Raw genomic sequence first — 21,306 nt, forward strand, 5'->3', positions numbered from 1 at the left:
GTCAAGGCTATGGTTTTTCCAGTGGTCATGTATGGATGTGAGAGTTGGACTGTTAAGAAAGCTGAGCACTGAAGAATTGATGCTTTTGAACTGTGATGTTTGAGAAGCCTCTTGAGAGTCCCTTGGATTGCAAGGAGATCCAACCAGTCCCTCCTAAAGGAGATCAGTCCTGGGTGTTCTTGGAAGGAATGATGCTGAAGCTGAAAGTCCAATACTTTGGCCACCTCATGCGAAGAGTTGACTCACTGAAAAAACCCTGATGCTGGGAGGGATTGGGGGCAGGAAGAGAAGGGGATGACAGAGGATGAGATGGCTGCATGGCATCACCGACTTGATGGACACGAGTTTGAGTGAAGTCCGGGAGTTGGTGATGGACAGGGATGTCTGGCATGCTGTGATTCATGGGGTTGCAAAGAGTCAGACACGACTGAGTGACTGAACTAAACTGATATTTGATTATACCTGCAATTTAGGAATATATAATTTGGGTGGTAGTATAAAGAATGAGCAGGAGAAATGGGAGACAAGTGGGACCTATCTGTTTACTGGGACATTTCTGGCTAACAAATGAGGGTCTGTATCGTGACAATGGCAGTGAAATTAAAGACAAGAATGTATAATTTGGGATTTGACATAAGGATCCTTGAAGAAAGGGAAAGGTACCTCCAACAAATGCAGAGTTCAAGAGATTCACATGGAGAGACAAAAAGGCCTTCTTCAATGAACAGTGCATAAAAATAGAGGAAAACAACAGAAGGGAAAAGACCAGAGATCTCTTCAGGAAAATTGGAAATATCAAGGGAATATTTTGCCCAAAAATGAGCACAATAAAGGACAGAAGTGGTAGAGATCTAGTAGACAGAGAAGAGATCAGGACGAGATGGAAAGAACACATGAAGAACTGTACAAAAAAAATATCTTAATGAACCGGGTAACCATGATGGTGTGGTCAATCACCCAGAGCCAGACATTCTGGAGTATGAAGTCAAGTGGGCCTTAGGAAGCACTCCAGTCAATAAAGCTAGTGGACATGATTAAATTCCAGTATAGATATTCATAACCCTAAAGGATGATGCTATCAAAGTGTTGCATTCAATATGTCAGCAAATCTGGAAGACCCAGCAGTGGCCACAGGACTGGAAAAGGTCAATCCTCATCCCAATTCCCAAGAAGGGTAGTACCAAAGAATGTTTAAATGGTTGGACAATTGCACTCAATGTCCATGCTAGTTTAAGGTCATACTTAAAATCTTGCATGCTAGGCTTCAGCATTACGTGAACCAAGAACTTCCAGATGTCCAAGCTAGGTTTAGAAAAGGCAGAGGAACCAGAGATCAAATTGCCAACATTTGCTGGATCATAGAGAAAGCAAGGGAATTCCAGAAAAACATCTGTATCTGTTTTGTCGACTACACTAAAGTCTTTGACTGTGTGGATCATAACAAACTGTAGAAAGCTCTTAAAGAGATGGGGATACCAGACCATCTTACCTGACTGTGAGAAAACTTTGTGCAGGTCAAGAAGCAACATTTAGAACCCTATGGAACAACTGCTTGGTTCAGGATCGAGAATGGAATATAACAGGGTTGTGCTGCCACCCTCTTTATTCAACTCACACGTGAGTACTTCTTGAGAAAGTTTAGGCTGGATGGGTTACAAGCTGGAATTAAGATAGGTGGGAGAAACATCAACAACCTCAGATATGAGGATGATACTACCTTAATGGCAGAAAGTAAAGAGGAACTAAAGAGCCTCTTGATGGGAAGAAGAAGAGCTAAAGAGCCGGCTTAAAATTAAATATTGAAAAAAACAACAACAACAACAACAACAAAAACTAAGATCATGGCATCTGGCTCCATGACTTCATGGCAAATGGAAAAGGTGGAAGTAGTGACAGATTTCCTTTTCTTGGACTCTAAAATCAGTGCGGATGGTGACTGAAGCCATGAAATCAGAAGATGATTGCCTCTTGGCAGGAAAGCTGTAAGAAACCTAGACAGTGTGTTGAAAAGAAGAGACACTACTTTGCTGACAAAAGTCCATATAGTCAAGGCTATGGTCTTCCCTGTGGTCACTGATGGCTGTGAGAACTGAACCGTAGAGAAGGCAGAGTGCCAAAGAGTTGATGCCTTTGAACTGTGGTGCTGGAAAGGACTCCTGAGAGTCCCTTGGACATCAAGGAGATCAAACCCATCAGAAATAAACCCTGAATAGTCATTGGAAGAACTGATGCTGAAGGTGAAGCTCCAGTATTCTGGTCAACTAATGAGAACAGCCAATTCAATGGAAAAGTCCCTTATACTTGGAAGGATTGGGGGCAGAAGGAGAAGACGGTGTCAGAGGATGAGATGGCTGCATGGTAAAAATGAACATGAACATGGGCAAACCTTGGGAGATGGTGAGGGACGGGGAGGCCTGGCATGCTGCAGTCCGTGGAGTTGCAAAGAGTTGGAGATGACTGGGTGACTGAACAACAATAACATCCTTGAAGTATATATCCATTTCCAGAAAGACAGATTGAGGCACTGTGCTCTGGCTTCCTTCACGCCAGCCTCTGCTCGGGACCCAGCACACTCTGAATAGCTAACTCCAAGCACTAACTCAGCAGTTTGCTCCCCAATTCCCTCTGGTATCAGGTATACCTCTCAGTCTTCCTTGCTTGTTCTCTCTTTAGCTAGGAAGATGATATCTGGAAATGACCCACTTTTCAGTAGTCATTAATACTGCCTCTCTTTGCTTCTTTACATTTGACCTTAACTTCCCTTTCTGGGATCAATCACTCTTCTCTCAAGAAGAACAAGGCAAAGTCACCCTAATAGGTTGAAGAATCTCCTTTACTTCATGCAAGAAACTAATACTGCTGACAGTGTCCTAAAGACCAGTGGTATAGTCACTGCTTTGGCAGATCATTACACAAAGAAGTGAGACTCTAAGATGGCATTGTGTCAAGAACTGGAAAATTTCTTGGTTTGAAATGGAAAATGAGTGACTTGGACATCCAACAGGCAGTCAGAAATTCAGGTTAGGCATTTAGAAGGGATGTCAGTCCACAACTCCTAAAGCTGGCCAGTAATGAGACAAGCCTGCCTAGGAGATTGTGCTGTTTCACACAGGGTCAAAAACAGCTGGCGGATTCCAATATACAGAAGAACTTACTGAAAAACCAGTATCTTGTCAAGTTGAATCAGTCAGGAGCCAGACACAGTAACGACCTTTTTAATCCCAGAGAAGGAGGCAGCAACCTTCTGCAGGCAGGAACAGAGGCCATTTCTTTGTTCAATAGTGCAGGCACCAAGCAGCAGCCCCAGGGAATGAACAGGCTGTGGACTGAGGATGCTGTTTTGCCCAAGGGCAAGACACCAGGGCACCACGGAGGAGAAGCATGAATGACCTGGACTCACATTTGAAGACAAGAGAGCCTGCCTCTTGAGAGCTTCTGAACTGCTCTGCTGTTCATTTGACTTTAATTTCCCTTTCTGTGCTCAGTTGTTCTTCTCTCAAGAAGAATAAGGCAAAGTCATGCTAATAGGTTGAAGAATCCCCTTTACATCCTGCAATAGACTAATATTGTTGACAGGGTCCTAAAGACTAGTGGCACAGTCACCCCTTTAGCAGATCATTACACAAAGACATAAGACACTAAGATGGCATTGTGTCAAGATAAGGGCAGTACTGTTTGCTCTGCTGTGCAAAGTCCTGTGTGCATAAGGATCAAGATGCATTTTGTGTCCATTTTCCTGATTAAAAGAGAAGTAGAGGAGTAGACAGAGCAAACCGAGTGACTCTCTACCTACTCAGAAGAAAAGCTTTAGGTCTAGGGGAAAGATGGGATGACAAAAAAAAAAAAAAAAATCTCAGGCAGAATACCAATTTTGCATAAACACTGGGAAGACACTTTGTAAGAATGAAGAGGGAAGAAATCTTGATTTATTCTCAGATACAGACGGAGAAATGATGATTTAGTAGAAAAGAGGAATCTATACTCACAAATCCTCCTCTCATTGAAGAGGCAAGTAAAATGTGTTTGTCAGATCACAGCAGTGGTTTGTAAATGTTCTCATTCTTTTCCATAGGCAAAAAAAAAAAAAAAAAAGAATAATTAAAATGCAAAGGTTCTCTTAACTTCCAATTTATTCAATTTCTTCTGTGTCTTTCCCCACCAAGATGCAATCCTAACACTAACCCTTTGATTTCTTATCAAACCTTTAACTAGCCCTCATGGGAAGCTGCTTTTGAAATGGTTCAAAGTTGCACATCCCATAGAAGAAGAAACAGGGCAGAGAAACTGGAGCCCTTCCCGAGTGGGATAATGAGCCTTAAATAATTGACAATGGAGTCTAGAGCCAGTGAGCTGGCTCTGCTGCCTATGGCTCCTTCTCTAATCAAGGCAACGCTCTCCTCATTCCTGAAAGGAACTCACATAGCACATTTAACAGCGTTCATAGGTCAGACTCTGAAAATAGAAAGGTAATGGATTTGATCTTTGTGAGGGGGTTTTTCTTTTTCTTCATAAAAGGCACGGAGCAGAATCAAACAATAAAGGGAAAACCTCACTTTTGCAGATGATCTGAAGGGTGATTCAGAGTGACGGCTGAGAGATGATGGGCGGCTGAGTGATAAGGGCTGTGATGACATGTAAAGGCTCACACTTCATGCAGGATAAACTTTCTGTGTTTACTGAGTGTCAGCACCCGAAGGTGATGAAACATCGGGTAGGTGATCTCTGCAAGGCAGGGTTCCTGAAATGATCTACCTGAGCCCAGACAACTGCTTTGATTCTCCAGTTAGACTGCTTTATTCTTCTCTTAAGCACTTGTTATCTCTCTTCTCTCGTGCTCTCGATTTTATCAACTCCTTACCTCATTTATCTGCATTGACCTGATAGGAACTCAGCTCTGCAGAGTTGGAATATTCTGCCAAGCTCTGTTGTTCCATCATTCGGCCAACTACACTGCTCTCCTGTGGACCTTTTCTAATAGGCTCCGGCACACCTGTCTTGTAACCCTTTATTCTGTCATGTATCACATATCTCATGCTTTTGAGGTTCTTCATTATTTCCTGTTTGACCTTATTTTATCTTATTTTCCACTCTTACCTTGTCATTCCCATTTGGTGATAAGGAGTTTACAGACCAGGAAGGCAAGACATGAACTGTCATGTAATTTAAGATTAAGGGTATTTAAATAATATTAGGCACAGTAAGGTTTTGCATATACCATCTCCTTGACACTGCAAAATCTGTAATAATTAAATACAGCCTCAAAACAATGGTGCATTTACAATGAGGCACTAGGGCATAAGAAGCTCACCATGAGTTAGACTGAATTTGCCCTGTGTATTCATATACTTAGTTATCTATGAAGTCCCACGGCCTGGTCCATCAGGTGCCTTTGTGGTCAGGTACTTAATGTTAGGTAGTTAGAATAGGAAAAAGGAGCCCAGAATGGCAGTGATTAAAAGACAAGGAAGGGGAAAGCTTGCAAAAATAGAACAAAGGAAGGTCCCAGGAGGACTGGAGTTAGGACCACAGGTAAAACAAACAGCACTCCTGGCTAGCCTAATTTACACAGGGCAGGCCCAGGGGGAGGAGAAAAACATAAAAAGAGGAGCCAAAATTGGGACAGAGGCCTCTCTTTTCATGTCTTTTGGGTCGGCATGCCCTCATGCCTCAAGGATGTATTTTCCTTTACTTTCTAAATAAAACTGAGCTGTAACACTGGTCTGTCCGTCGCTTCAAATTTTTGTTGCAACGAGACAGAATTGAGGAAATTACAAACTATCCCCAAACTTAGTGAGCTTGCTTATTGTATCCTGCCCTTCAAAGGCTTCTGTTCATGCATTCATTCAGCAGTAAATGTTTACTGAGCATTCACCATGTGTCAGGTACAGGGATACAGTGGGGAGCACAGAGCAACATGGCTCCCACTCCCACAGAGCTTATATTCTAGAGAGACAAACGTCATAACGCAATCACACATAAATGTAAAACGAGCAGTAGGAAAGATGCTATGAAGCGCCTGTGACAGGCAGATATGATCTGATCAGAGAGGGGAGAAGAGAAGCCTTCTCTGGGGATGAGATGTTTGAGCTGGGATGAGAAAGACAAGGAGGAGATAATCTCGTGAAGAGGAGAGGGAAGCACGTGAACTATCAGAGACTGAGAGAGCCTGGTTGTCAGCTGCATGGAAAGCAGGGGACCCAGATGAGCTGAGCTGGGGAGGGAGACAGAGCTGGAACATGCAGGGTATGGACAGCCTTGGGTGGGTCTAATCTTTACCCTGAAAGAAATGGGGTGCCACTGAAGGTTTTTAAGCACTGGGCAGATAGACCAGTGCTCCTTTTGCATTTTCAAAAGGAGCCACTTTATCTAATAGATGGGGGAGGGGGGAGGTAAATACATGTTGATTTTTTTTTTCAAAGCTTTCATGGCCTCTTGATCTCCACATTTACTTAAAAAAAAAATGCATTCTGTATCTCCAGCTTAGACTACTGAGTATTTTAATAGAAGCATAAGCCTTGAGGAGCAGGAGAAAGAGAAAGAACAGATGGAAACTCAGGAATATTGAAGCAGGCATTTTCCCCTTCCGGGAAAATATTTTCCCATTTTACAGATAAATAAAATTGATTCTGTTGAATAACTTATGGGATATGTGGACATGCTATCATTCTATGAGTTGCTAGGGTTGATTCAACTGGTCATGCTGGCTAGGAGGACACTTTTTCCCCAATGTGTGTACCCCTGAAGCTGCCCACAGGAGGCCTGGTATTTGTTTGGAGCTATAGAAACAGCTATATGACAGGGTAACTCGTCCAAGGTCAGAGCTAGATAGGCAGTGGGTTGTTGAGCCAGTTTGAATATCAGGTCTTCCAAGCTCCTGCCATTCTAGTACCCCATATTTCCTGGTAAGGGAGGAGTAGACAGAGGAAGAAGGAAAGGGACCAATGTAGGGAGTAGCCTAAGAAGTCACTAAGACAGATAAGAACTTCCTTCTAAGCCAGCCTTCAAGGTAAGGAAGAAACTGAGTGAATTTAAGTGACAATGAAAGTACCTTAGATTAGATGATTAAACATAAATGAAGTGAATGTAGTTCTTTACAGACATATGTCAATTACCAGAGATAGACTCTTCAAGCCAAGACCCATGGATGGGTGTATCTCACTGTTTTTAACCTAACTTTTTCCTCCTGTGGGGAAATTCTGTGTGAGAGAGTCTCTTGTTGCTAAGGGAGACAGATTCTTTGCTTTGTTTCTCTAGACTCAGGGCATATTCATTCAAGACAATATGTCCATGCTACTCAAACTCAACGGCAGGATGAAGCTAGATATGAAAAGGGCTCCTCCGCAGATTCAGGCAGCTATGCAGGCCATGCATTCATGGCCTGGACAAACAATACTGGTCCATGGAAGATAAAGTTGGGTTCTTCTGCACGGTCAGCAGGAATATGCACCCTACTAAACATGGCCCCTCTCAGAACTGATTTCTCTAGGATCTGGCAGGAGATGACAAACACAAAATCATTTTGGGCCATCAAAATAAGTTTTCTAGGAGTGAAAACCATCTTTAAAAATTCAAGTACAAAGAGGAGGCAGAAGATCAAAATTTTCCCAAGATTTTCCTCACCATGCACAATGCTGAAACATTTTGAGCGGTCCTGCATTCACTTCTCCTAAAAGTTACACCAGTAATACTGGAGTAAGAAAAAACAAGAGTACTAGTTACACCAGCATACTACTGGCTAACTGCACTGGGTCCCCAGACCCTGGGTCCCTAGAATAGGAGCTGCTTCCCCATCCCTGCCCTCAGCCATTCTGCCTCCCCCTTGCTTTAGGATCTGTCTACAATAGATGACGTAAATGGGGTAGCTGTGAACCCCACACCTTCTGGAGACTTGTTTGGCTTGTGCAGGTTTTTTAAGTGAAAAATTTTTTCAAGTCTAGCTAATTCTTAAGAATACAGATTTTTGCTTTCTCTTGAAAGTTTGAAGACTTAAAAGGAGGAAGACAGCATTCCCACAGATTCACAGTTGGCCTTGGCAGTAGAGGCTGCTCCTTAGGAAGGCCAAGGGCCCTGTGTTCTTCACTTGTTCTGTTCCCTACCTGGTTCCTGCAGGCAGTGAGTCTGTGACCACCCCTAAGCTTTGTGAGACTGTGGGCAAAGCAGAGCTACTGGAGTGCAGAGGAGGCAAAGAGTGGCTGGGGGTGAGGAGGGAGCCATGCTTCTCTCTGCCCAGAACCCAGCAGAGTGCACATCACAGGGGCTGGACACCTTGGGCCCACCCAAGGGCCAAGCTGTGGAGGTCTCAGCAGGGCTGGAGCAAGAACTCATCAGTGGCTATATGGGCAGAGGGCAGTGGAATTGGAGATGGAGAAGAAGACAGGCTACAGAATGACTGTAGCTGACACATGGAGGGTACCCTCTGGGGTTCTTACATAGAGACACTGAGAGGGAGATTAATTGATGGTTCTAAGGCAGGAGATAGTTTTAGGAACCATAATTTGGTCATTAAGGATATATGTGACATAAACTTGCTTCTAGCAAAATGCTGGGTTAGATAACCCAAATTACCGTTGCTGAACAGGCAAGAAACTAAAGGCTCCTCTGATGCCAAAAACAAAGTGAATGTAGGTAGGACTCTTAGGAGGCAAACAAATGCCAAACAGAGTTTTACCTTTTTCTGGGAAACCTGTTTCCATTTTGATGGATGGGCATCAGGAATAGAAAATACAGCTTGGCCCTGTAAATAGGAGATACCTGCATAAACTGGAAACCCAAAGACTTATTCAAAGTAAGCTAAAAAGAACAAAAAGAGTGGGACAGAAAAGGAACAGAATAAACAATAGGATCAAATAAAATTATTGGTAATCAAAATTAATGTAAACTGACTATAATGATTTAGTGAAGACATATTGTTTAAAAAATTCAAAAATAGCTACATAGACCAGAGAAACACATAAAATATAAGGACACAAAAAGTTGAAAGCAAAGGACAGAAGACACACCAGATAAGGAAAACTTAGTGTACTTACTAATATCAGACAAAACAGACTTGAAAGTAAAAAGCACTGACAGAGATGTGATAGGTTGCTGCATATGATAAAAGATTCAATTTACCTGGAAAATATAACAAATATCTGAGTACCAAATAACACAGTAAACATAAAGTAAAGCTTGACAGATCAAAGAAAAATGTACAAGATTTTTAACAAAAAAATGTTTAAAGCACCTAGTTCAATATATAACATATCAGATAGAAATTATTGAGAATAGAGACTATTTGAATAACACAATACCTAAGCTTTAGGTAAACACAGCTATAGAATATTGCACTCAATAATTACAGAATGCACATTCTTACATTCTTTTCAAGCACATATGGATCATATAAAAAACCTGAATACACATAAGCTTGAAGAGTAAGCCACAACAAATTTGAAAAATTGAAATCATATAGAATATATTCTCTTATGGCAATGGAATTGTATTAGAAATTAAGAAGAGAAAACTAACCAAAAAATTCCCATACTCTTAGGAATAAAAACCAAACACATCTTCTAAATAATCCATGAATAAAAAAGAAAACAGTGGAATGAGTCATAGTGGAAATCAGAATATATTTAGAACTTTAAAAAAATGAGCATACTATATATTGAAACTACAGCCTTAAATTTGTACATTATTAATAGAAATAAAGAAAACTTCAGAACTACTGATCTAAGCGTTCAACTTAAGGAACAAGAAAAATAAGAACAGAGTTGACCCAAAGAAAATGGAGCCAAGGAAATATCAAATATAAAAATAAATGAATAAGCCAGAGAACAAATATGTAAGCTGGTTCTTTAAAAGAATAAAAAAATGGCCAAATCCCCTGACATGATTAACAAAGAAAAACAGAAAGAATACATACATATGCAATAGTCAGGTAAATGAGAAGGGAACATAAACAAAAATCTTTAAATATTAAAAATATAATAAGATAATCTTATAGAAACTTTGAAAACTAAGATGAAATAAATTATCAGAAAAAAATGATCAGAATTGATCCAAGAAGAAACAGAGAAACTAAAGAATACCCTAATTATTATAGAAACATAATGTAGTTTAAAATTTTCACACAAAGAAAATATACTAGATCTGGATGGATTTACAGGTTCATCCTACCAAACACTCAAGGACAATTCTCAACTTACATAAGCTTTTCCATATAACAACAATGATGACAATAACAAAAGGGATTATTCTTTCTCACTTAATAAGACTAGTATAACACTAATGTTGAAATTATTCACCAACACTTCAAGAAAAGAAAATTACAGGCTAATCTTACTTAAGAATAAAGCTGCAAATAGTTTAAGGGAAATAACAGAAAATTGAATTGAATGATGCATCAAAAAGATTATCATGAATAAATATAGTTTATCTGAGAAATCAAGAATGATTTAACATAAAATTCCATTAATATATGAATAATATTCTTAATTATATTAATTAGCATATCAAAGGGAAAAGATTATATGTTTTCTGTGGATGTACAAATAGTTCACAAAATTCAACATGTGTTCATAATTAACTATCTAGCAAACTAGTAACAGAATGGAATATTCTTTTTTGTGAATTTATTTTTAATTGGAAGATAATTGCTTTAAGATGTTGTGTTGATTTCTGCCATACAACAATGTGAATCAGCCTTGAGCATACATACATCCCCTCCCTCTTGAACCTCCACCCCTCCCCACCCCCATCCTACCCTTCTAGATTGTCACAGAGCACTGGGTTGAGCTGCCTGTGTTGTATAGCAACTTCCCACTAGCTATCTATTTTAATACGGAAATGTATATGCTTCAGTGCTACTTTCTCAATTGGCCCTGTTGTGTTCACAAGTCTGTGCTCTGTGTCTGTGTCCCTATTTCTGTCCAGCAAATAGGTTCATCAGTATAATTTTTCTAGATTCCATATATATGCATTTATATATGATATTTTTCTCCTGACCTACTTCTCTCTGTGTAACAAGCTCTAGGTTCATCCACCTCAGTTCAACTGACTCAAATTTGTTCCTTTTTAAGGCCGAGTAATATTCCATTGTATATGGAGAGGGCAATGGCACCCCACTCCAGTACTCTTGCCTGGAAAATCCCATGGATGGAGGAGCCTGGTGGGCTGCAGTCCATGGGGTCACTAGGAGTCAGACACGACTGAGCGACTTCCCTTTCACTTTTCACTTTCATGCACTGGAGAAGGAGATGGCAACCCACTCCAGTGTTCTTGCCTGGAGAATCCCGGGGACAGGGGAGCCTGGTGGGCTTCCGTCTATGGGGTCGCACAGAGTCGGACACGACTGAGGCGACGCAGCAGCAGCAGCATGTATGTACCAAAACTTCCTTATCCATAGAATGGAACATTCTTAATTGATAAAGGTTTTTATATAAATTCATTCAACATTATGCTTAATGGTGAAAGCATTCCCTTTAAGATTAGAATTAAATATGAGTGCTTGTTTGACCACTTCTATTTAGCATCATACTGAAAACCAAGTAAATAAATATATAAAATAATAAAAATAAATAAAAGGACTTGAAAGACACAGAAAATGTGAGTATCTATGTAGAAAATCTAGAGGAAGTTACAGATAAGTTATTTGAATTAATATGAATTTAGTAATTTTGTATGATACAACTGATAAATATACAGAAATCAACTGTTTTTTTTTATTGGTACAGTTAATTTCAATATTACATTAAAATACAAGAGTAAAAGTATTAAGAAAATGTGCAAATGCTTAGAATCAATCTATCAAAATTATGGAAAATACTATGAAACTTTAAGCACTTTATAGAAAATCAAAATAAATAGATTATATCATGCTCACAGATAGAAAGACTCAATATTATAAAGATACAAGGTTTTCCACTTTTATTTATAGATTCCAAGCAATTCCAATAAAAACCCAATAGGACAAGAAACTGCTAAAATTTTATATGGAAGAGCTAAGGTCCAAGAAAATTCAAACACTCCTGAAGAATTAAGATGTATGTCTGGGGATGAGGGGATAGGAAGTTTCTCCATCAAAACTCAAGACTTATTAAAAGGTAGATAAGTATAGTATTGATGTAGGTATAGACAAACAGACCAGTAGAGCAGTATAAGGAACCTATAAACAGCCCATCGTATTTACTATGGAGCTGTCACTGCAGATTGCAGGGAAATGAGAGGATACCCAATAAATGATGCTGTGACAGGTGGTTATCCATATGGAAAAACTGAAATTGGATTTCTTCCTTTTTCCACACGCAGAAATCAATTCTACCTAATTAAAGACAGATTTGAAAAAGCAAAATTATAAGACTTTTAGAAGAAGATGTAGGGGGTCTTCAAGAATATGACTTAGGGAATGATTTTTCAAAGATGACACAGACAGCAGAAATTATAAAAGAAAAGGCTGATTAAGTCAATTACACTAAAATTAAGATCTTCTGTTTATGAAAGGGCATCATAATGAAAGTGAAACTACAAGCCATAAGGTGGAACAAGATATTTGCAACACATCAATCAACGAAAAACCATCATCAGGAACATATAAATACTTGGCTCAAAATCAATATGAAAAGAAGGAATGATTTAACAGAAGATGGGGTAAAGATATGAATAGACATCTTTATTTGGGAGGAAATAAAGCCCAATAAACCTAAGAAAAGAAAAGAAATATTATTTGTAATCAAGAAATAGGTTTATGTTTGCATTTATATATAATTTTCTACCTACCAGAATAAGAATTTAAAAGCCTGAAGTACAAGTCTTGTGAGGATGTAAAGGAAGGGAAACTTTCATATTGCCAGTATGAGTATAAATTTGTACAACCACCTAGGAAAATATCTTTGTATTATTTAGTTAAATATATGCTCTCCTAGGTATATAGTCTAGTCTAGAGAAAGTTGTGCATATGTGCAGCAGGAAGTATATACAAGGATAGTATTAGTTGCAAAAAAAAAAAAAAAAATTTGGAAAAAGTCCAGTGTCCACTAATACAGAAAACTTCAACTCTCCATTTATAACTAATGGAGACTGTAGCATATTCATACAATGGCATAATTTACATCTTCATGCATCAACTTGGATGAGTGCTATGAACATAATATATAAAAAGTAAACCACAGAGAAGAACATGTACAGTAAGATTCATTCATGTAAAGTTCACTAAGTGTACAAAACTAAATGATACAGTTGAGAGGTACATACATGTGTGGTAAGACCAGAAGGAATGATAATATTTAGGGTGCTGGTTACCTCTGGGGGCTGGAGAGTGGGAGGAGAATGGAATCATGGGAGACTGGAGATGTTCTGCTTTTTTAAGTTGGGATAAGGGCTCATGGGTGCCTGAATTATTGTTAGTGTTTATACTATTACATATGTTAGAAATGTTCTTCTGGTTTTATGTTTAATTAAAACAATATAAAGTAGAATACTTTCTATAGTCACAGGCTAGCCGTGTCTGGTCCACAGGAGAGGTGATGAATTTAAGAGAAGCTGCCATCAGGGAAGTTGCTTTTTCATTAAAAAAGAAAGAAAATGATGGGTAAGCAGTATCTTTTTCACACATTGTTCAGTCTTACAAATTTTTGTAGGTGATCTCAAGGCCCACTCCTGGTTGACTTTGTCACATATGAGTTTCAGGAAGAAGATAAACCATTTTATAAATAAGTTTATGCAATGCTAAGTAGGCACAGATAGCTACTACCCAGTTATTAAGGTGGCGAAGCGAAAAGTGATGCTATTTCTTGAAAATAAAAAAAGCATTTTATGAAGTAGGAAATGTATTCTACTTTTATGAAAACAGGAAAATAGTTTACCTTTTCAAGGTAAATATTCAAGGAAACATTTTACCTTTCAAACTTGATCTCTTTTCAGATGTCTTCTAACTTGACTCTCAGATTTTTCTTTAAGCACTATCTCTTCCCTCCAGAAGTCTCTTGATTTCTTAGATTCCTGCTTCACTGAGCTTCACCGGTAAGTCACTTCATACAGTCATTATTCTTTGCCTGTGCTTTCTATTTATACTCAGTTTTTAATTAGATTGTGTCCCTAAGAGCTTCGTACCAGAGATTTATTCATCAGTTATGAACATTTTATCCCTCTCAACTTTATTAGACTCTTTTATAAACTTAAAAAGTCTTCTTTTAAAAACAGATTATTAATATGTTCTAATCCCTTCTTAAACTTTTCCTTGAAATCTGAATGTCACTTGTGTTTCTCTTCTGATGTCACCCTTCTTGAATGACTAAGGAAGAGCAATCAGACAAGATGATTATGTTTCTATTTCCCATTCCCCTTATTTTCTACATTTACAGATTGTTTTGTGTGTTTAATTTTTATTACATAGTGTTAAAACATTAGCTAGTAATTAAAGTCAAAACTTGCTACTCGCTAATTTTTTAAATAAAGTCAGTATTTCATGAAATTATGTTTCACATTGTTTTTCATAGTGTTTATTCTAATTGCACTATGCTATTCAAGCTCCATTTCATGACATGTTCTCATGTATAAGTCTCTCAATAATGTCAGTCACTCATAAATTAATACCTCACTTCTTTGTCTTAATAAGAAAAATCAATTCTACTTCCCGAAAAACTGCTTACACTTTCCCAACAACTCTATATGGTATTAATAGATATAATCCTTCCTGTTTCATAGGTATTGATGTTAAACGGTTGTTGGTGGTGGTTTAGTTGCTAAGTTGTGTCCGACTCTTGTGACCCCATGAACTGTAGCCTCTGTCCCTGGGATTCTCTGGGCAAGAATACTGGAGTGGGTTGCCATTTCCATCATGTTTGCTTTTTTTGGAGATTGAGAGAGGGCTGCGGGTTTAGAAGGGATCAAAATAGTTATATTTTTAGTAAATCTTTAAATTCATTTATTGTTACGCTTATACATTTCTGATAAAGGGGTTTTTAGAACCTTTTAAAATAAGCAACAAATTGATCTTCTGAAAAAGATTTTCTTATCCTCTCCCCTGTATCTAGACTTGCCTTGTGCATTTGACCCTCAGAAAGAGTCATTATTTTCCTCCCTACTTTCTGATTGTGGTTTGCTTTTGGTATGTTCTCATATTTTGAAGGAATCCATTGACCTTACTAGGAAAAGTACTATCAGGATGCTTGCCTGATCTGACTCTTGTTTCAAGTGGAAAGAAAGTGTTTATTTAACCAAAAAATTGAGTAAACGTATAGTACTTTCCAAGGAAGAAGAAGAAGAAAAAATAATGTTCTTTGCGAGTACTTCTTAATCAATTTGAAAGTCAGACAGTCTAATTTGCCAAAGATCTCTGCTAAGATAACTGTTCCTGCTGCAGATGCCCAGAAAGACAAGAGTGAAATACTTCACCTGGGACCCACTTTTGGGATATGCCTACCTGTCTCTCACCAGATCCATGAGAGAACCCCAGAGGAGGGAAGATTTTTGTCATTTCTCTTGGATGTCCAGGAGGTCACTCGGATGCCTAAGCACATTCTTTACAAATCCATATCTATGGCATCATTTATCAGACTCCGCAGTATAAGGGGGATGCTTTCACACTGGTGCTAGCCACCTTCTTTGACTCTCACTTTACCTGGCTTCTCTGTAATCTCAGCAAAGTCCTGTACTACTAAACTGGCACAAACCACCACTGTCCTACAAGCAAGACTAACAAAAAACACCCAGAAAAGTCTCAGGTTCAGAGGCTAACACCTGTGCATTAACTCAGTGTTCAAAATTAGTGTTACAGCCCTAATCCTCAGGCACAGAAATTCATTAACTATTACATGAAATGATTTTTCAGAATCACCTAGCTCTTGTGTAGTGATTCTGAGTTGGGCAATTTTACTGTACTGAGTTAAATCTAAGACACCATGCTATTACCAGATACTTCCTGATTTCCCCTTCTATTTCTGATCACAAAAAAGGTGGGGGCAGCTATACACTGTGTTCCAAAATTACTTGATCATGAAGAGCATGTTTAGTCAATAATGCATTAAGAATGAAGGTGAAGAAATCACAATTAACAAGGAGAAACGTGCCTGACTGGTTTAAAGGTTGGGAAAAACCTGTGCTAGCTTTTCGTCTTGGGAGTAGGCAATGGCACCCCACTCCAGTTCTCTTGCCTGGAGAGTCCCATGGACAGAGGAGCCTGGTAGACTGCAGTCCATGGGGTCGCTAGGAGTCGGACACGACTGAGCGACTTCACTTTCACTTTTCACTTTCCTGCATTGGAGAAGGAAATGGCAACCCACTCCAGTGTTCTTGCCTGGAGAATCCCAGGGACGGGGGAGCCTGGTGGGCTGTCGTCTCTGGGGTTACAGAGTCGGACACGACTGAAGTGACTTAGCAGCAGCAGCAGCTTCTCATCTTGAACTTATTTTTAATGTAGCTCATGCATCTCTAGTTCACCTACTTTTCTTAGAGGTCTTGGAACTTTCTAAACCAAGCCATAATACCCATGGAATGAGCAGCTGCCTTATAAGGATCATCTGCACAGATTTTTAAGAGATATATATATATATATATATATATAAATATATATATATAAATATGTAGATCTTACCACTGTTGCCCAGATTCATATATACACAGATATAGACCTGGGCAACAATGGTATAAAGGGGGGATGTTATAGTAAGATGAAAAATGAATTCCTAATTACTTTTATTTGTTAAATTCCCATATTGGTAACCTATATGTTATCCAGTTTATGCATGATTTTAAAGTAATCAAACCACTGAGTTGTGCAAATATTAATCTATCCTGTTCCTTGCTGAAATAATTTAAACATATCTGTGAAATAAACATTATTGCTAATTAGTAAATACTAATGAAGGTAGAAAAGATTAGCTTTAAGTGATGAAATTTGATATCAAACATGAAAATAAAATCTGAATTAATTATGTGCTATGATCAAGAACAATTGCTGATCTTTAATTTTGTAGATACAAAATATTTATCACATTCAAAGTAGCTAATATAAGTACTTGTGAACTTATATGGTGAAGTAGTTTTCTTCCCTAACATGGAGTTTGTTACCCTAGACAAGTTCTCTGTTGGTGCCATAAGAATCCATGAGTAAAAAAAAAAAAAAAAAAAAAGTCTGAATATTAAGTATAACCATAACAGTAGAAAAAAGTCATCCCTGACAAGTCCTAGCCTTATTTTAAAGATCAGAGATAAAATCAACCAGTAAAATCTGATCCCCAGAATTTCTGTGACTCTCAAGTGACTTGTTTTCCTTGAGAATTAAATGTTAGAAATATATATGTATATAGTAGTCCAAAATAAAGACCCATAATATCTAAAACTGGCCATAATAACTTCTTTTGGACAGCTTGTACACAGGAAGAATACGTTGCTATATAAAAATGACACAGAAAATGAGGAAATATTGCTGATTTTTATAATCGTTGACAAAGAGTGAAAGTACCATTTTTTGAAACCCGGGTAGAAGACTCATTTTTATCACCTGCCAGAAGAAAAACAGCTTTCATAAAATTGAGCACCTGTCTACAGAATTCTAAATCTGTTTTTACATGGATTTAGAGACCTGAGGTAAACCAGTGGACGGGAAAACTCCCTGGACAGGATCTAGGGGGAATGAACAGAGCCTGGGTCACACACGTCCTCACTGTGCCACACCTATGTCACCCCAGCTTCCCTCCAGCTCAGTGGTTCTCAAACGTCACCGTGTACCGGATTCATCGGGAGATGGATCGCACGAACACAGCCTGGTGGCCTTAATCCTAGAGCTCCTGATTCAGTGGCCCTGAGATGCACATTCAGGACATGCGGCTCCATGTTGTGCTGCTAACTAACATGTCCCCTCGAGGGGAAGCTGATGCCAGGGGACCACACAGCAGAGAACTACTGCTCTGGTTTAAATTCTACAAGAAAGAATATTCATTTTTACGCAAGAGTGCTTCTATACTTAGGCTTCTGTGCCTTGGGAGAACTGAATATATTGAGAAGTCAACTAGACCATTTGTTATAAATTGTGGCCACCTTTTGGAGCCCCTGACTCTAAAATCCACTTGTGGGCTGGTGGTGGGGTTGTCCTCTCTCACGGAGCTCTGGTCATTTAACTCACAGTTTCTGCGCTGTGCTGTGTTCACCTGTACTACAAAGATTAATTTCATTCTATTGAACCACTTGTGAGTTGGCTTTGCAGCATGTTAAGAAAGTGCTCTTCTGTTGCCCACCCCAGGGAAGCTGGGAGCCAAGAAACCAGGTAGAGACTAATCCTAAAACCACTTGCAGAGGATGTTAAGAGGAGCTTGGGGCTAAATCAGGGCAGGGGCTGTTATTCTCTGCAGTCAGCCTTGCCTGGGTTCAAATCCCCTGGAGACTCCCCAGTTGTCAAAGGATTGTGAAGGGAGGGAGAAAAATAGACCCATTTGCACTTTCTACTTTTGCACTGTGGATGATTCACTGACTCGAAAATGAGACTACAGAAACGGCAGACCTGGTGGCAGGAATAACAGGTTCATTCCATTGCCAAGAGCAATTGGGTGGTAAAACAGTAGAAGAATCTGAGGCTCTAGAACTCAAGAACCACAGCTTTTCTGTATTAACTTAAAGGGCAAGGAGGGAGGACGAGAATAATTCTAGATTTTACTTATAATAACTAACCTTTAGTGTGTGCTTCCTGGATGACATTTTATAGAGAAACTGACTAATGTTCTATATTTCTGTCAAGTGTTGCCTTGTACCCCTAGGTGAAGATTTAGTTATGCATTAACTAGATGCCTCAAAGTAACTATTATATTAAAAATCTACCCTCAACTTACACTCTAATTGGAAAATTTTGGGCTGCTACCATTTTAAGGGCAACATTTATCCAAGAAGCTTCATCCTCTGTTCTCTGCTTCTTTTTGCCCAATATCAAACCCAAAGTCAGTCAACTCAAAAGAACTATTTCCAAAGAAACACAAAACCACGTGAAGAAAAAACCATGACGCTAAAAATAAATTTCAAAAGATTCAGTCTCAGATGAAAACTCAATCCTCAAACCACACAAAAGATTATGGAGCCACATTTGCATTTCAAGGTATCTCTTGGACTTGTTTACTTTGTCCATTTTCTTTAAGTTGCTCTTTAGAGAAACATATACATAAACCATCATACTGAGAGTTGTCAATTAGAAGACATAAGAAAGAAAATGAGAGATAAGTCTTAAACATTGTTTAGCCAAACCTTTAGAATACTGGACTGTGAAATGGAAAGAAGGCAACATGTACCCCAAGTCAGTTTGCTTAATAATGGGCTTTAGCACCGCATGAATACCACAATAGGTGTTTCTTTCAGAATTAAGCAATTCTATAAAAAGAGAACGTTCTTACCCTCATCCTTCCATTCCTTATTGCTGGCCCATCTTCTGCTAATCTCAGCACATACAAATCCATTTTGTACTCCCTTCCTCCACGAATGCTGAATCCAAATCCTTTGGCTCCTTTCTCCATGTCCACAGTGAAATAATCAAAATCCTTTGGGGTTGGGGAGAAAATGGAATGAACAATTGTTTAATATCAGAGAAGCTTCTGCGGTCAGTCCCTCTGTTCTCCTCTCTCATAGTTACTGTGATCCAACTGACGAGATATCGTGAGGAGTAATCTGACTTCAAGACAAAATTCCAAAGGTTTGAGCAGATCAGAACAGTTTCCTTGGTCATTAAAATAACTGCTGCGTAGCTTGTGGACTTTAGTTCTTATCCATTTATGTGGAAAACATGTAACTACTGCACATAGGCCTCAGTGGTATTATCTCTCTGAATTTTCTCATTCACCGCTGCTGACCACCATAAATAAATGTACCTGAGTTGTGTGTGTGTGTGTGAGAAGTACAGGTCTGCTGATTAGAAAAATGAAATGAACACAGTGGGGTCTTTGAGGTACCTGGGGCTGCCTGTAGTCTGACAGAGGGAACTGCCTGGTGTCTGGGGAGTGCTGCCTGTAGTCCAGTAGCGGAGGCTGCCTGTAGTCCAAGGGTGGGGGCTGCGGGTAGTCCCCTCCTGGGGGTTGCCTGTAGTCCAGTGGAGGCTGCCTGTAGTCCGTGAATGGAGGCTGTCGGATGTCTGGTTTCACATCTTGCCTCGCTTTTACTTCTGACCTGTAACTAGATGAAGGAAAATGAAACTTGCTTTGGTATCTCAGGATTCTAAAGAGATTAGAATAATCTTAGGACCTCCAAGAATGTACAAGCCACACCTATTGGTGGTTCTTTTGCATATGGAGGATTACAAGAAGATTAAATAAATGATAAGCATTATTTGAAAATCTTTGACAAATGCCCTATTATATACTTTTCACTTGGCCACTTAAGACATCAAAGTAAAAGTGATGGTCAATCAGAACTTTATGGACCACCTTCTTTGACTTGATAGTTTAAAAGCTGTGCCACTGCAGCTTAACTCACATACTTAACTATACATACCCAAACAGCAGATTGTCTTAATATCAGTAAACTCTTTGAGTTTTTCTCTTTTTCTCTCGCTCTTTCTCACACATACACAGCATTCATTACTTCATGAAAAGACAATTTAAGTGATCTCTAAATACCCTGTGCTGTGTGCTTAGTCTCTTAGTCATGTCTGACTCTTTGTGACCCCATTGTAGACCACCAGGCTCCTCTGTCCACGGGGATTCTCCAGGCAAGAATACTGGAGAGGATGGCCATGCCCTCCTCCAGGGGATCTTCCCAACTTAGGGACTGAACCCAGGTCTCCTGCACTGCAGGTGGATTATTTACCATTTGAGACACCAGTGAAGCCCTACAAATATCTAATTAAAGGTTAGTTTAACCTGTTAGCTTGCAGAATTTGAGTATCTTACAGAGGTTAAGGGAGTGAAAGTAAAGTATAATCACTAACTACAAATCAGGCAGAAAGTCACTGTTCAGTTCAGTTCAGTCGCTCAGTGATGTCCGACTCTTTGCAAAAGAGGCCAAAACTAGGTTTTAAGTTCTGTTTTGTAGATCCAACTTGCTCTAAAATGAGGAGTTTCCAGGTTCCAAAAGGGCTGAAGCAGTCAATGCCTACCATTCAGTCAGTCAGTCAGTTCAGTCGCTCAGTCGTGTCCGATTCTCTGCGACCCCAGGAATCGCAGCACACCAGGCCTCCCTGTGCATCACCAACTCCCGGAGTTCACTCAAACTCACGTCCATCGAGTCAGTGATGCCATCCAGCCATCTCATCCTCTGTCGTCCCCTTCTCCTCCTGCCCCCAACCCCTCCCAGCATCAGAGTCTTTTCCAATGAGTCAACTCTTTACATGAGGTGGCCAAAGTACTGGAGTTTCAG

General features: G+C 39.3%; 1 protein-coding gene across 1 annotated transcript in view; it reads right to left on the reverse strand.

Moving 5' to 3' along the window:
* MAGI2 (membrane associated guanylate kinase, WW and PDZ domain containing 2) overlaps positions 1-21,306 on the reverse strand; it is a 1,467,824-nt gene that overhangs the window by 115,603 nt on the left and 1,330,915 nt on the right. Inside the window, 2 exon segments of the mRNA XM_010848097.1 lie at positions 19,353-19,496; positions 19,905-20,124. Of these exon segments, the coding sequence (XP_010846399.1) occupies positions 19,353-19,496; positions 19,905-20,124 (364 nt within the window).

Source organism: Bison bison, unplaced genomic scaffold (genome assembly GCF_000754665.1).
Source record: "Bison bison bison isolate TAMUID 2011002044 unplaced genomic scaffold, Bison_UMD1.0 scf7180017864260, whole genome shotgun sequence".
NCBI lineage: Eukaryota > Metazoa > Chordata > Mammalia > Artiodactyla > Bovidae > Bison > Bison bison.